Raw genomic sequence first — 14,479 nt, forward strand, 5'->3', positions numbered from 1 at the left:
AGCTTTGGATTTTTCTCAAAATGATTTTGCACATTGTTTCTAAATCTTAATAATTAAGTAGTACAAGATTGCATCTCTCAAAATAAAAAGATGAAATATTGCCAACATATTTTTATGATTTGTCAAAAATATTTTTGAGAACTGTGTCAATCTTTTAAAATTTAGATTCAAGTTACATGAATTCTTACATCAATTCGAGATTTCTTATTTAATATTAGCATGATATATAAGTCTTATCTATAAGATATTTATTATGATATATTGCTCAATGGAAATAATGATTCTTTTTCTTTCTGCAAGTATCTATAACAAATGATTCATTGATTTCCAACAAATAGGTTACATATTTATGCAATATAAAAAAATTTCATTTCTTATACATGTGTACATATGTTAATATTTAAACCATGATAATGACAAAAATTGTAAGGCACTTTCCACAATTCTGCTTTTTTTTGTTTCATTACATAATTATTTTTTACCTGAGATAAAATTCTTACTATGTTATACATTATATATATGACGTTTGAGATTTTTTCCTTTCAATAAAATATATGTTAAAGTATAGAAAAATTCTTCCTTCTCTCATATTTAAAAAAATTGCGAATAAAATTATTAAAACTTAGTCATATTTTATATACTAGACACTTGCATTCATAATCTTAATCTTGCAATCTTGACTTATCGATCTTGTTTTATTTTTTCTTTTAATTATATATAATGAGATATTTTTTTTTAATAATTAATTATTAAACATATGAATAAATTTGATATAACTAAAATTTTAAACAGTGCCATCAATTAAAAAAGGATAAAACAAAAGTCAAATTTTGTTAAGAAAAATCGATAAAAATAAGCCATTAAATTGTTTTTTTTTGCTAATTTTATACACGAAAACATTTGTTTCATATTATATCAGTTTTAAGTTTTGATTATTTGTTTTAAACAGGATATTGATGGCTAACAAATATCAAGAACTCTTTCTTACATACAATGTACACAATGCACATTTGTCAAAAAGTGAATATCAAGATTCTATTGTTTTTCATATTCTTATGAAATGTATCTATAAAACGCGTAATGTGTATATCAAAATGAGATTATTCTTATAAGATAAATCTAGAAAAATAATACCAAATTAAAAATTCTTGGTCATGTAAATTACTAAAAAAGTTTTATAAATCTTTTTGGCACTCATAACAGACTTTCCTCACATCGGTATAAAATGCATGTTTAATCAAGGTTGTTGTTGTTGCATCTGTGCTTGCATCACAGCCAACAATTCCTGCATATGTCGTATTTCTGCTTCCTTTTCTTGCAAAATACGATCCTTTTCTGACACTGTGCTATTCTTATCAGACTCAGCAAGGCTATAAAAAGAAAAAAAAGTTGAATATCGTGCATACATGAAAAAAAACATAATAAACGAAATATTCTACTTACATTTGACGTCGAGGCGGTACTGGAGCTCCTTTTGCCAATCTTTCACTACGGTAATTTTCATAATGTACCTCTTGTGTTACTTCCTGTAAATCTTGCATATGTGTACTATAAAATAATAGAATATTCCTATAGAATCATATGTATATTATAGCATTATATAATTATAATAAGAAAAAATAACTCACATCAACATCGTCCTTAATTTAATAAAATCGCAATGATCGGGATTCTCTACTTCAACAACACCCCATGAATATACTCGACCTCTTACTCTCTTTCCTTTGACTTCGATTAAGCTATTTGCACCACATACTGCAAATGGAACAGCCTCTTTTAATTGACGTACTTGTTCTTTGTAATCCTCATCCTCATCGCTATCACAGTCTGGTAAAGGATATATTTTGATTCCATTGCCTTCAATCTCTTCCATAACTCTTTTTTTTAGACGCAAGACTTCCTTTTTGGTAAGTACATCAGCTTTTGCTATTACAGGTACTATATTAACTTTATTATGAAGTTGCTTCATAAATTCAATGTCCAATGGTTTCAATCTAAAAACAAATACAAAATTGAAGAAAAACAAATTTGTTTGTATAAATTTCATATGAAAAGTAAGCCAAAACCAACTTGATTAAAAAATAAATCTTAATTATAGAAATTTTATTGTATTTGTTTCTAATTCTACATAATTAATATTATAAAATAATTCATACCCGTGGCCAAATGGAGAAATAAAATAAAAACAACAATGTATTCTGTTATCTACAATGTTCCTTCTGTTTAAGCCACTCTCATCACGAAGAAATCTTTCAAATTGATCATCTATATATTGAATGATAGCTCGAAAACTATCTGTGTTGTCGATTGCATCTCCATAACCAGGTGTGTCAACAACTGTTAATCTAAGTTTGACACCTCTTTCTTCAATCTCGACCGTTGAAGCATCAAGTTTGACAGTTTGATTGGTTTTCTCTGTTTAACAATGAATACAATGAATATCTTAATTATATATAGTTGTACAAAAATTATATACTTTAATGTTATCCATCTAAAAAAAGGAAAAGCTATCGGAATAACAATTTACTTATGCTTACCCACTGCATCAGGAATTATTCGTTCAGGATACAAATCAGTGAGAAACAAACTATTTACCAAAGTGGACTTTCCAAGACCAGATTCCCCAACAACCATAAGTGTAAATTCAAAACCTTTTTTCACAGATTTCCGGTGCACTTGATTAGGTAAATTTGCAAATCCCACATATCCAGGTGTCTCGAGACTTGCAAACTTGGGAAAAGAAAGATATGTATGTATATTTCAGAATTACAATTACTCGAGAAGCGGAAAATAAGTACGTATATTCTACTTTTTTTATATTTTTATATTGAATTAAAAAATATACATAAAATAATAGATCTATGTTTACGATTGCTAAGAGTAAAAACAAATACTAGAAGAATATAAATATCATCTAATTTGTGTTTTAATTCTATCTAAAGGTGAAAAATAAAAACGTTGAACACATTTGAACAGTAACGATGGTCATAAGAACAAAATATTTTTCACTTACTGTTTTTACACTCTCACTCGACATGTCGAATATATCGAAAAAGTTCAACCTACGTTTCTCTTTAAAAGTTATGAGCAATTCGACTCAATTTCAAGACTAATGGACGTCGCGTCAAATATGACAGAATGTGATACAAAGAATACAGTATGTACACGAAAAACAGGTTACTTCAGTTAAAGATATTCCGCTTTGATCGGCACATTATTCACGTACGAAAGTTTCATCAGATATGTTTTTCAGAAGTATAGTTGTACAACGATAGCTACTGGAAGCGCGTTTAATCGTATCCTAGTCGAACTTGCCAAATAATGGAAAATTCTTCACAAATTTTGGGAACGGAGGCAGAATACACGCTATACACAGGACATAGCGTTAGACAGGAAGGATCTGGGCGCGAGAGGGTGGAAGTGGGGGAGGACATTATGAATTGGAGTAAGTTAAGGCGTGGCAACCCAACAGCTGAACGCTATTCCGTTATATGACTACAAAAAGAAAATTGCAATACAATTTTATCAAATTTCATATTCATAATGTTACAATCGATTAAATCTATAATGCATTTAGTTTTACATATTAATGATAAAAAAAAATCATTAAAAAAATTTAATATATATAAAAATAATATTACTTATAATATGTACACACATAGTTTATTAATATTTATTATATTTCGCATGTATATATATTTGTTGGTGGTATTTGTAATTGATTGTTTGCTTAAATTTGGATTAAGCAAGTAAAATTTTCGATGAATATATTATATATATAAAAAACTTAGTACTTCTTATCTAAATTTACAGTATATTTAGAGATACAGTTTACAAAATATGAATACACATTGCATATATATTCACAATTACAAATTATATTTTGTATATTTTACTGTAACTGACATTGCTTGCTCTAATACACTGCACAGATACGAGGCAAACAGCTACTTTATTCAGGAAATAGTATCATATACAAGCATTGTTTTACATATATATAATATTTATTATTATTTCAAATTCTTGTTTTATTTGCTATTTTTTCGACGTTTTGCAATTCAACTCTTCAACGTCATTGTTAGCACAGTTAATTCATTACATAATTATTAATATATAATAATAATAATAATAATAATAATAATAATAATAATAATAATAAATCGGCGCATTCCCTTTATATCGTTCCCAGAATGTAGAAATTTATTGAATCACTCGCATGTATTATATTTCATATATTCATGTATTATAATCCATCATTTGAGTCGACGAAAAAAAAATTATTTAGTAATATTAATCAATTCTATGCTATTATATATTATAACGAATGTATGATCTCTTAATGATTGATACACACAATGATCAGTGTATAGTGGAAACGTAAAAATTCTATGGAAGGAAATGAAACCAGTGTATGATCGCCACTTTACTTTGTACTTCTTTAAACGCACGCGCGCAGGCTAGTCTCAAATACAGATAAGAAATACTAGCATAAGATGAAATATACATGCCGTGATATTTTTTTATATTTGTGATAGTTTGTACACATACCCTCGATATTATTACAGACACAAAACCCAACATTAAATTGACACGAGTATTAAAATGTACTCAGCTGTGTAGTATCTTAATAATCATCGTTTATGTATATAAATCACTATCACTATTGGAGCATGCATTGTGCATACACACTTTATGTATATTGTAGTTACAAGTATCCTATTTTCATTGAATCGCGAGAAGTTAATTTAAATACAAAAGACATTAGAAGAAAAATGTTTATTCTTGATTAAAAAATGCGCAAAACCTAGAAGAATTGTAATAAATTTATCATCTACATCAGAGCTGTCCATGTTTTGCATATTTCGGCCGATTTCTGTGAGTCACGCATACACCTCCCATTTATGTCTTAAGATCTTAACAACGAGTCACTTGATAATTATAAACAAGACGCGCAGTACTCTGTCTCATGTACAGTGCATCTGTACAGCGCATCTGTAACGCGTTTCATGCTCAAGATCTCAAGACGTAAGTGGGAGGCGATAAAAGTTGACTCACGGAAATCGTCTGAAATGTGCAAAAACATGGACAGCTCTGATCTATCATACCTTTCCTGCGGGTGACCCCTTGTAAGAGTTAAAAAAAGGACATTGCAATTTGATTGTAATGTACGAAGAGTCGCCACTAGATTTTTTAGGAAACTATAAGGGAATCTTGGATTGATTTTAAAATTTTGTCAACAATTTCAGTTTTTTTTCCCCTAATTTTTAGGGAAATTGAGACTATATTGATGATATCATTAATTTTACTTTTCCATCATTTTCAATTTTTCTTCTCGAGGCTTTGCACCTCCATAAATGGAACTCGTTTTACTCGATTCGGCCATTGCATTTACAGGTTCTTTTACGGTCCTCGGTTTCAGCTCCAAACGTTTCCTTCCAGTAGTATCTAAAGTAATCGTATAATATATAATCATATATAAATATATAATCATATGTAATCATATATAAATAAAAGTAACATGAATATAATAAAAGTTTGCTTTAAACGTATAATATGGAATTTTTACATATGTATGTATATCTACACACCTGGAGGGGGAGCATCTTTTTGAAGAGTCTCATCAGGGAAGGGTTTTCGATCCGAACCGCTTGCACGTAATGGAGGTTTATTACTATATGATCTGCTAGATGCACTTCGTGACCACTCGCGATTTCCACCTGTGTCATCATTGAATTGGCCATAATTGCCTCTATTACTTCTAGAATCCCATCTATCATTACTTTGCCTACTACCTCCATGTGGGCCTCTATCGCCATATCCTGCAATGAAAACATTAAAACATCAATGAAAACATTAAAATCGTTTTATCATAAAAAATTATAAGATTTTTAAATAAACCCCTTGTTTAACAATATAAAAGGAAGTATTTTTTGAGCATATAAACATTAGCATTATATTTACATAATAAAATATAAACTTTTCAACAATTAATATATATAACTATTACTATTGTATATGTTTCATATCATGTTATGTGTTATAACATGTTATGTATCATATATTTACTAGAATATGTAAATTTACTATCAAAATCATCGCCATATCCGCTACGACCAGAATCTCGTCCTTTAAATCCGCTTCCACCTCCGCTGCCACCACGACCTCTTCTATCGAAACCACCACCTCGATCATTTCGCTTTCCTTCTGCTACATCAATCTTAATCAGGCATTTATCTACTTCTACTGCTCCATCCATTTCCAATGCTGCTTCCAAGTCGGACAGATCTTCAAATTCGACATAACAGAACCCTTTAAATCTATAAATAAGATAAAGGATTAAACAATAATACAATATATATCAATATATTATTAATATATATCAATATATTTCTTATATATATCAATATATTTCAATATATATCAATATATTTCTTTTCCATACAATACTCACTTGTCGGTATCTCTGTCTTTAACCAATCTGATGACTTTGACATTAAGCTTTTCGAAGATTTTGTCAACATCACCTTGCACAATTCCATTTGGCAAATTTCCTACATATGCTGTATATGGAGGTTCTGTCGGTAATGGTTTTCTGCTACGGTGACCACTGGAATAATCTCTAAACATGTAAAAAAAATATTATTTTCATCAAGAAGAAAAGGAGAAAATATTTTATTCTATTAGATGTTTTGTGATATATTCTATTATACAATTATAGATTATCTGCAAAATACACATACACAATATTATTCTTATATTGTTGCATTTAAAATTTAATTTTTAAAAATTCAAAAAATTCAACACAAGGTACAGTATTATTATTATAAATGCATGTTGATACAATTTGTCAAAATAAATTTACTAGCGCGGTATGTTGATAATAAATCAGTTCTTTGTTATTGACTGCTTCTACAAAATCACAGTTTGCCAAACATTCATGAATTACCGCACATCCATGAAACAATTCAGAATATATAAAGATTCAGGATGTGACAGAATATATCATTATTCTTTTCTTACATAGTTTCATTCTTTCAGCTGTATGCGTTTAGGTCGAAAAAGTGTACGAAATGGAATATTACAATTATAAAGGCACATGAAAGAAGGTATACAATTGTTTAAAGAAAAACTATAGAAATGTGGCAGAGGCATTAAACGAGAAGGCATTTATCGAGCTTCTCGCTACCGCTCGCACTTGACTGCCTCACCGAAATTCCCGAATCACAACGTCGTGCCTGATTATCCTCTCCAGCGCGTGCAACGCACGTGCACCGTTCGCGACCCTCGTCGCCTCTTTATCGCGGATGACGGTCGCGAATCGCGACGCGTCGTGCTCGCGATAAAGCTCGACACCGGCCAAAATAAAGCCGCGTGTGTCGACGGCATCCCGCAAGGTGTTGCGCCGCACACACTCGCGCGTATACCTCGGCTCACCTTAACCTTAAAATTGCGAGATGCTCGCGAGAAACACGCGGCACCTTCGACGGCCGGACGCGGCGCACATACGTCGCGAGCGCACTGTTCCCCGAGGCTTTTTCGTTCGCGTGACAAACGCGAATTATGCCGTAAATACGGCTGTACTTGCCTTGAATCGTCGTAACCACCTCGACCAGCCATATTGAATGCACGGAACTGACCGGGACCGCGTGAGTCGAAACACTCACCGTATCATGCGCATCATGGCGCTCTCGCTAATCGCTTATTACACGAGGAATTTCGAGTCTAGGAATTTCGCGCGGGTGCGGATGCACTAGATCTTGTCAGCGAAACCGGCGTAATGACAGGTCTTGCGAAATCATAATTTAGGCCTACGTAGACGGACTCGCTTGAAATGTGTAATGTATTAGGTTTGTTTTTTATTCCTGAACTTTCCGCACTTTAACGTACACTAGAAATAAGACGCATCTATATTTAGAAGTTGGAAAGAAAGAGAGGAGAAACAAAGAGTTCAAGAATAAAAACAAGCCTATTTGTACGCAACAAATGAAAAATTCGACCAATCGCGCGACTAAAATGCAGCTTCCTTTAAATTGAACGCGTGATTGGCTGGTGTGCGTATTAATGTCGCCAATAAAAATCTGCTGGATTTTTTGGACATTTTCAATTGAAATTGTTTTTTTTTTTTCAATATTATTTTTTATCGGTAGTATCTCTGCAGAGAAGCACTGCAACTTTAATTTATAGTTTACTCTTACACATTTATTCGTCATGTTTACGTTAGTCCAGCTCATAAGTGTGAAAAAAACTTTCGAAACAAAAACTATCAATAGGTCTCTTAAACAGTTCTGTAATTTCGAGTTTTCATTAATGTTATACAATTAATATGCAAATTCGTCAAAAGATAAATATTTTTTATGCACCAAGATCTTCAATTAATGTAATTAAAATTCTAAAAAATATTACAAGTCTTAAATCTACTCAAACTTTTAGATTTAATGGCTGCGTTCCGATATAAACTGCCAGTGCAGAAAATCTATAGTATACGTGACGTAAACTATGGATTTTCAATAGTGGCAATAAATATAGGAATACGGCCAATAATGTAATGTTTGTTGTAATAATAGGCCTGTTCTTTTTAGCTGCACTGCTAGGCTGAGTTCCGTAAAGCGCATATACGCGCACGTACCTATAGTATCCGTCACGTATACTGTAGGTAAATACGCGCATATGCACTTTACGGAATTCGGCCCTACACTAGTGCAATTAGTTAGGCCCAGTTCAACAGTGGCCAGTTAGCTTAACTAGTAGTTAAGTAGTGATGCCAACCACTGAAACAAAATTCGGTAAGCTATTTACAAGCTATTTTAATTAATATTCAGCTTCGTTCTCATTACGATACATCATCGCAAAACGAAAATGGATATCAAAACAAATCGTATACGAACACCAAATTTTTGTCATGAGGAAAAACTGGTACTTGTATCATTAATAAAAAAATACAAATTGATAATAGAAAATAAGCGGACTGATGCTGTGAGTGTTAGAGACAAAGGTTCATATTCTGAATCCTCTTTTATTGATAAAAGAGGATTCAGAATATGGACCAAAGAAGAGGCTTGGCTGAAGATATTGCACGAGTAAACTTGTCAAAATCTAATCTTGTAAATAGCTTACCGAATTTTGTTTCAGTGGTTGGCATCACTACTTAACTACTAGTTAAGCTAACTGGCCACTGTTGAACTGGGCCTTAGAGTGAAAGAAAGTATGTTTGTCTCTTTCCAACTTATTGCACTAGTGCAGCAGTGCAGCTAAAAAGAACAGACCCAATGTAATGTTTGCGTAGCGTTAATAACTTTCAAATTAGACAATTGACTGGACGCACATTTTTCTAATTTTTATCACGATTTTCTTAATCATTGCCGTTTTTGTTTCATATATCTATTTACAATTCATTCATTTGATCAACGTAGCTTTTAGAATATCTGAAAATCAAGGGCTGCGTTCGGAAACACCCGAGTGTACCCGGGTATCATTTTATCCTTGTTTAACATTCAGTGAACAACAAGGATAAAGTGATAGGGGCACTCGGGTGAGGTTTCCGAACGCAGCCAAGATGGATGATGGATCGGATGCATTCACCGTACGTGCCACACGATATACACGTGTGGGGAAAGTGGTATCGGGTAAAACGATAAAAAATTAACAGGATGAATTCTATCATATTGGATAACTTCGACAAACTGAAGAATAATAACGACTTTGTAAGATTAAACGCTGGAGTAGCGTTATTAAATCACTTATGTCAATATAATACGGTAAGATAATTTGTATAACCTCACATATTTTATTATTTATACTTATATTTGCTAAAGAAACAAAGCTTATATTAAGTATTCAATAAATTATTATGTTTACGTGATTGCAATATTGATTTAATTTTACAGGATCAAGATGATAAAGAATTAAAATATGCACTAAGCAGACTAGTGCGTAGTTTAGGATCATCGCAAACACTTACAAGGAAAGGGAATTACACCGCATTGACAGTTTTCTTAATGATGCATCCTGAAACTTCAATAGAAAAACTTTTATCCATAACAAATACTCAATTGCATCCAATTGGCAAAAATACTAAAAGTGTATGATTTTTATTATAATTTTCTATTTTGTGTTTTATACTTTTAGTGTATTGTTATTTTATATTAATATAATATCTTTCTAAACTATTGTAGGAAAATGCTGATATATATATGGGACGTATATTACTATGCGGAGCAATAATAAGGTCAAAGTTACTTGTTCAAAGTACTATTGAAATACAACAACAGATCACTGAGATTCTTTTGAATGCTGGCAAACAACGCAGTTATCTATCATTTATCTCTGTCATGTTTCTCAATGAGTTTATTATCCAGCTTGATATTGAATCTATGAAGAAAATTGTTTGGCCAATTGTCGAAAAGGAAATTGGCAAGTCATGGTCTGAACAAACTTTGGATACATTTTATCTACTACTTATTGTTGGCGACAAACATCCATCTCTACTTAATCATAAATTTTTAAAGGAGCATTTTGGCGTGAAACAGATAATTGCTAAAGAATCTATGGAAAATATTGTTAAACTATTAACGGTATGTCATTAAATAGAACCTGAATAATCTCCAACAAAAATGAAGTGATATTTGAGATTATATATCATTTTATAATACTTATATAAATTTTCTATTATTATACAGGCCTTACCTCGAATTGTTTCCTATCAACATCCAGTGTTCAAATTATTTTGTGAAAAACTAACATTGACTGAACTTATAACAGACTTTTGGAAAGCCATTGATCAGAAATTTACAAAACCATCAAAGAGCGATGAATATATTGCTACAGAAATTTTACAATTGATACTTTCTAATATTACAGATAAAACTGTAATTCCATCACTATTATCACCAAATTTCTTGCAACATATGTTAAGAAGATTTTCTAACTGTAAGAGGAATAATAATGATGAAGTTTTAACAGCATTTAGAAAAGTCTTACATTTGGTGATATCTGCTATAAATGATGAAGATATCAAGACAAAAATACAGTTAAATATATTGAAGAAGCTTATATTACATCCTGGTGATCTTATGATAGAAAAGAAAACAGGCATTAAGGTGATCCAAAAAATCACAGCAAATCTGAAATTAGATGGTATTAAAAAATTATGTCAATTGTACAGAGATATTATAGAAAACAAAACAATTAAAGAAAGAGAAAATGTAAAAGTAGAATTATGGACAAATGCTGAGCGAAGTTATGCAGCACAACTATTGACAAGGTAAATATAAACCTAGAATAGTTATATAGCATAAAAATGACAATACTTATAAAACAAATAACTTACACAATACAGCTTAACATGTATTTAGTATATTATCTATTAAAAATGTATCTTTTCTATATTAAACATATCCTTTAACTGGTTTAGATTAATAGGACATCGAGAGGCACTTTTAGATCAAGAATGGAAGTTTGGACAATTGACATTTCTGTTCAATTATGGGTTGTGTGAAGTGTCAAATGTTGGAATAGAATTAGCGCGTATGTATTTTATATTTTTCTAAAACTTATTACATTTATTTATGTGCTAGAATATATTTAATTATTATTTTTAGCGCAATTTAAAAATTCTTTTTATCGTGCTTTGGATCATAAATTGCCAAAGTTGGACGACATGCGAAATTTATTAAGTACACTCGTTCATGATTTGAACTCCAAATTACAATCCAATGCAATGAAATTAAGATCACCATTGAGTGATGCAGCATCTGATGCTTGGAGAAAAGCATTAAATTTGATTGAAAAACTAGAAAAGAATACAAAAAATGCAGTTGCTTTACCAATATTTCATACAATGAATTTACATATGAGTCTACAATTATTCTCAGATCCTGAAATAGCAATTATGTCAATTGATGAACTTCAATGTTGTTATGAGAGATTAATTAAAAAATCCAAGGGACATAAAAAGCTTGCTGATGCACAAGAAGAACCACAATGGGTTGAAGTAATAGTAGATCTTTTATTATCTCTTTTATCCAGGAATAATCATTTATTGCGCTCATTAGTTGATAGTGTGTTTCCACATATCTGTCCATATTTGACTCCATCTGCTGTTCATCAGATATTGGCTGTAAGTTATTATCTAATTAATGAGAAAAGAATTATTAATTTATTAAATTTGAAATAAAAGATTCAAAGAAAGAAACAATATAACTTTTGTTTTAGGTATTAGATGTAAAAAATAATCAAAGTACACTTACCACAAAACAAAATGATAATGAAGATTTCTCAGATATAGAAAGTGAATCAGATAATGAAGAAGAAGATGTTTTAAATAGTGAAGTTTCATCGAAAGAAAGTGAATCCGAATCTAACATAAATAAAGATGAGAATGATGATAATGACAATGATAATGAAGAGAATGACGATGATGATGATGATGATGATGAGGATGACAACGATAATGATGATGATGAAACAGTGACTGATAAATTGAGAATGGCAGTGCGTCAAGCCTTAGGTGATGCTGCAACTCAAACTGATGATGAAGATATCGATGTAGATCAAATAGATGAAGAAGAAGGCAAGCGGTTAGATGAATCATTAGCGGCAGCTTTCAAAATTTTACGTGAGAACCGTCAAGCTCGTTCTAAAAAACAAGAAAAAACAAGTGAAGCATTGACGCATTTCAGAATTCGTGTCATAGATTTGTTGAATATTTATTTAGGATCTTCCCCCTCTATGGCAGTTGCTTTAGATATGATTGTACCACTTTTCGCTCTCTTAGAATTCTGTATAAAAGATCCACATCAACAACCACTCAAACATAGAGTTCAGACTTGTTTAAAAAAATTATCAATGATAAAAAAGTTTGAAGATACAACAGGTGTTGATAATACTTTGTTAATGACAGTGTTAAAGGTAATTTTTTTTTATTTATATATGTAACAATTTTTCTTATTTATATTTTTAACAATTATACATAAATATAAATTTATTAAATATTCCTTTTTAAGGCTCTAATTGAAAAAGGGGAGCGTTCTACTTTGATCTGTCAAGAAATAAGTGAAAACTTGGCTGAATGCTGTACTTTTCTTGTAAAATGTATGCAACAAGCAAATTTATGTAGCAAAAATGTTGTAGAACTTTATAGTAAAAATTTAACTTTGTTTATGAAAAAAAGGGATTGCACACTTTCGCTTATATTATTTAAGAGTGTTCTACAACTATGCTGGGAAGATAATTGGCAGCTAGCACTTCTATTGGTATGTATATTAAAGTAATATATTATGTCTCGTAATATCTCTTGTTATAATATATCATTTTATTTGATTACTTAGGTAAACTCTGCTTTTGATAGCAATATTCGATACTTCCGTAGAAGTCAGGCGCTTGAATTATTAATAACTTTATATAAAAATAATCGATTGTTGAATATGGAAACAAAAAATGCTGATGTAAAAATGAAATTCGAAACAATGCTTTACAAAAATACTTTAAATATGTGTAAAGAATTATGTAATTCGCATGTAAGCGATAATGGACAATTTATTTCATATAATGATAACAGTATACAAAAGAAAGTCCTGCAGAAATTCGTTGGTCTTCTTTTAACATTGTTGCATGCTGTTTACGCGCATCATTTGCCACAAGTATGGAATTGGCAAAACATTAAAACGATACTTGTAACAATGTATGAAAATCAAACTATTTTTTCCGCGGATCTAAAAAATGCCTATAAAAAGTTAGCAAAACAGATAGGGATTTCACTCGATGTGTAAGTATAATAATATAATTTGTGATTTTTGTAGAAATTCATGTTTTTCTATTATGTATATACAGTTTGAAATTGTTCTGCATTTTCTAAATATAATGTTTGTTATTAGGAAATCGACAAAGAATAATAAAAATAATAATCAGTTGAATGGCTCAACTGATATTCCTTTACAAAGTAATGGCAAACAAAACAATATTATGTGCCAAAATGGAAAAACTAATGATTTAGAAGAAGAAGAAGAAGAAGAAGAAGAAGAAGAAGAAGAAGAAGAAGAAACTGTGCATAGTGATAATGTACACAAGAAGAAAAAGAAAAAAAATAAACAAAAGGAGAAGCAGTTATTAAAGAAAGAAGCACGTGAATTACGTGCAAAAGCAATGTCTAAAGATATAGAATTGTTTAAATTTAGTAATGTCAATTTATCAGAAAATGACATAAATGAGACGGAAGTTTTTCAAAATGGACATTCACATAATAAGTCCACGAATTCGAAATCGTTAAATAAAAGAAATCATGACAAGGTAATGGAGGAAAGTCATGAACCTAAAAAGAGAAGAAAAAGTATCGATTGTGTTTAATTCTACTTATAAATTTGCCAATATAATAAATGATAATATGTATAAGATAATGTATGGAAATTAAGATAAATAGAATACGCCTGTTTATTCCGGTTTTGGCGAAATATTTTTGTATGTAAAAAAAATCTGTGTATATGTA

At 30.7% G+C, this 14,479-nt stretch overlaps 3 protein-coding genes and 1 long non-coding RNA gene across 6 annotated transcripts; 2 read left to right on the forward strand and 2 right to left on the reverse strand.

The window, feature by feature from the left end:
• Positions 1–1,157: 1,157 nt before the first annotated feature.
• Positions 1,158–3,472, reverse strand: Septin1 (Septin 1). The gene is made up of 6 exons (XM_083103961.1): positions 3,014–3,472; positions 2,538–2,730; positions 2,157–2,415; positions 1,629–1,994; positions 1,444–1,548; positions 1,158–1,370 (listed from the first exon to the last, which is right to left on the reverse strand). The coding sequence occupies exons 1-6, from the start codon at positions 3,035–3,037 to the stop codon at positions 1,238–1,240; spliced, it is 1,080 nt and encodes a 359-aa protein (XP_082960087.1). The 5' UTR covers positions 3,038–3,472; the 3' UTR covers positions 1,158–1,237.
• LOC145974136 (uncharacterized) lies at positions 2,132–5,813 on the forward strand. The gene is made up of 3 exons (XR_014439634.1): positions 2,132–2,794; positions 2,943–3,157; positions 3,254–5,813. It is a non-coding gene; the product is annotated as an uncharacterized LOC145974136 (long non-coding RNA).
• Positions 3,934–7,870, reverse strand: Eif4h1 (eukaryotic translation initiation factor 4H1). Of its 3 annotated transcripts, none has more exons than XM_083103963.1 (5): positions 7,586–7,870; positions 6,452–6,619; positions 6,085–6,285; positions 5,589–5,819; positions 3,934–5,445 (listed from the first exon to the last, which is right to left on the reverse strand). In XM_083103963.1, exons 2-5 carry the CDS (start codon positions 6,537–6,539, stop codon positions 5,303–5,305), a joined length of 663 nt encoding a protein of 220 aa, XP_082960089.1. In that variant the 5' UTR covers positions 6,540–6,619; positions 7,586–7,870; the 3' UTR covers positions 3,934–5,302. The 3 variants fall into 3 exon arrangements, with proteins under 3 accessions (XP_082960089.1, XP_082960088.1, XP_082960090.1); XM_083103962.1 differs by having other exon boundaries at positions 6,085–6,317; positions 7,586–7,868; XM_083103964.1 differs by lacking the exon at positions 7,586–7,870 and adding an exon at positions 7,209–7,229.
• Positions 7,871–9,460: 1,590 nt separating this feature from the next.
• On the forward strand, positions 9,461–14,427 carry Mybbp1a (MYB binding protein 1a). Its single transcript, XM_083105432.1, has 10 exons — positions 9,461–9,755; positions 9,885–10,079; positions 10,173–10,571; positions 10,677–11,260; positions 11,411–11,523; positions 11,598–12,115; positions 12,211–12,906; positions 13,002–13,250; positions 13,326–13,762; positions 13,872–14,427. The coding sequence occupies exons 1-10, from the start codon at positions 9,648–9,650 to the stop codon at positions 14,338–14,340; spliced, it is 3,768 nt and encodes a 1,255-aa protein (XP_082961558.1). The 5' UTR covers positions 9,461–9,647; the 3' UTR covers positions 14,341–14,427.
• The last annotated feature ends 52 nt before the right edge of the window (positions 14,428–14,479 follow it).

This window comes from Camponotus vicinus, unplaced genomic scaffold, assembly GCF_025532165.1.
Source record: "Camponotus vicinus isolate PSW18456_S1 unplaced genomic scaffold, iyCamVici1.0 SCAF_7, whole genome shotgun sequence".
NCBI classification, from domain to species: Eukaryota; Metazoa; Arthropoda; class Insecta; order Hymenoptera; family Formicidae; genus Camponotus; species Camponotus vicinus.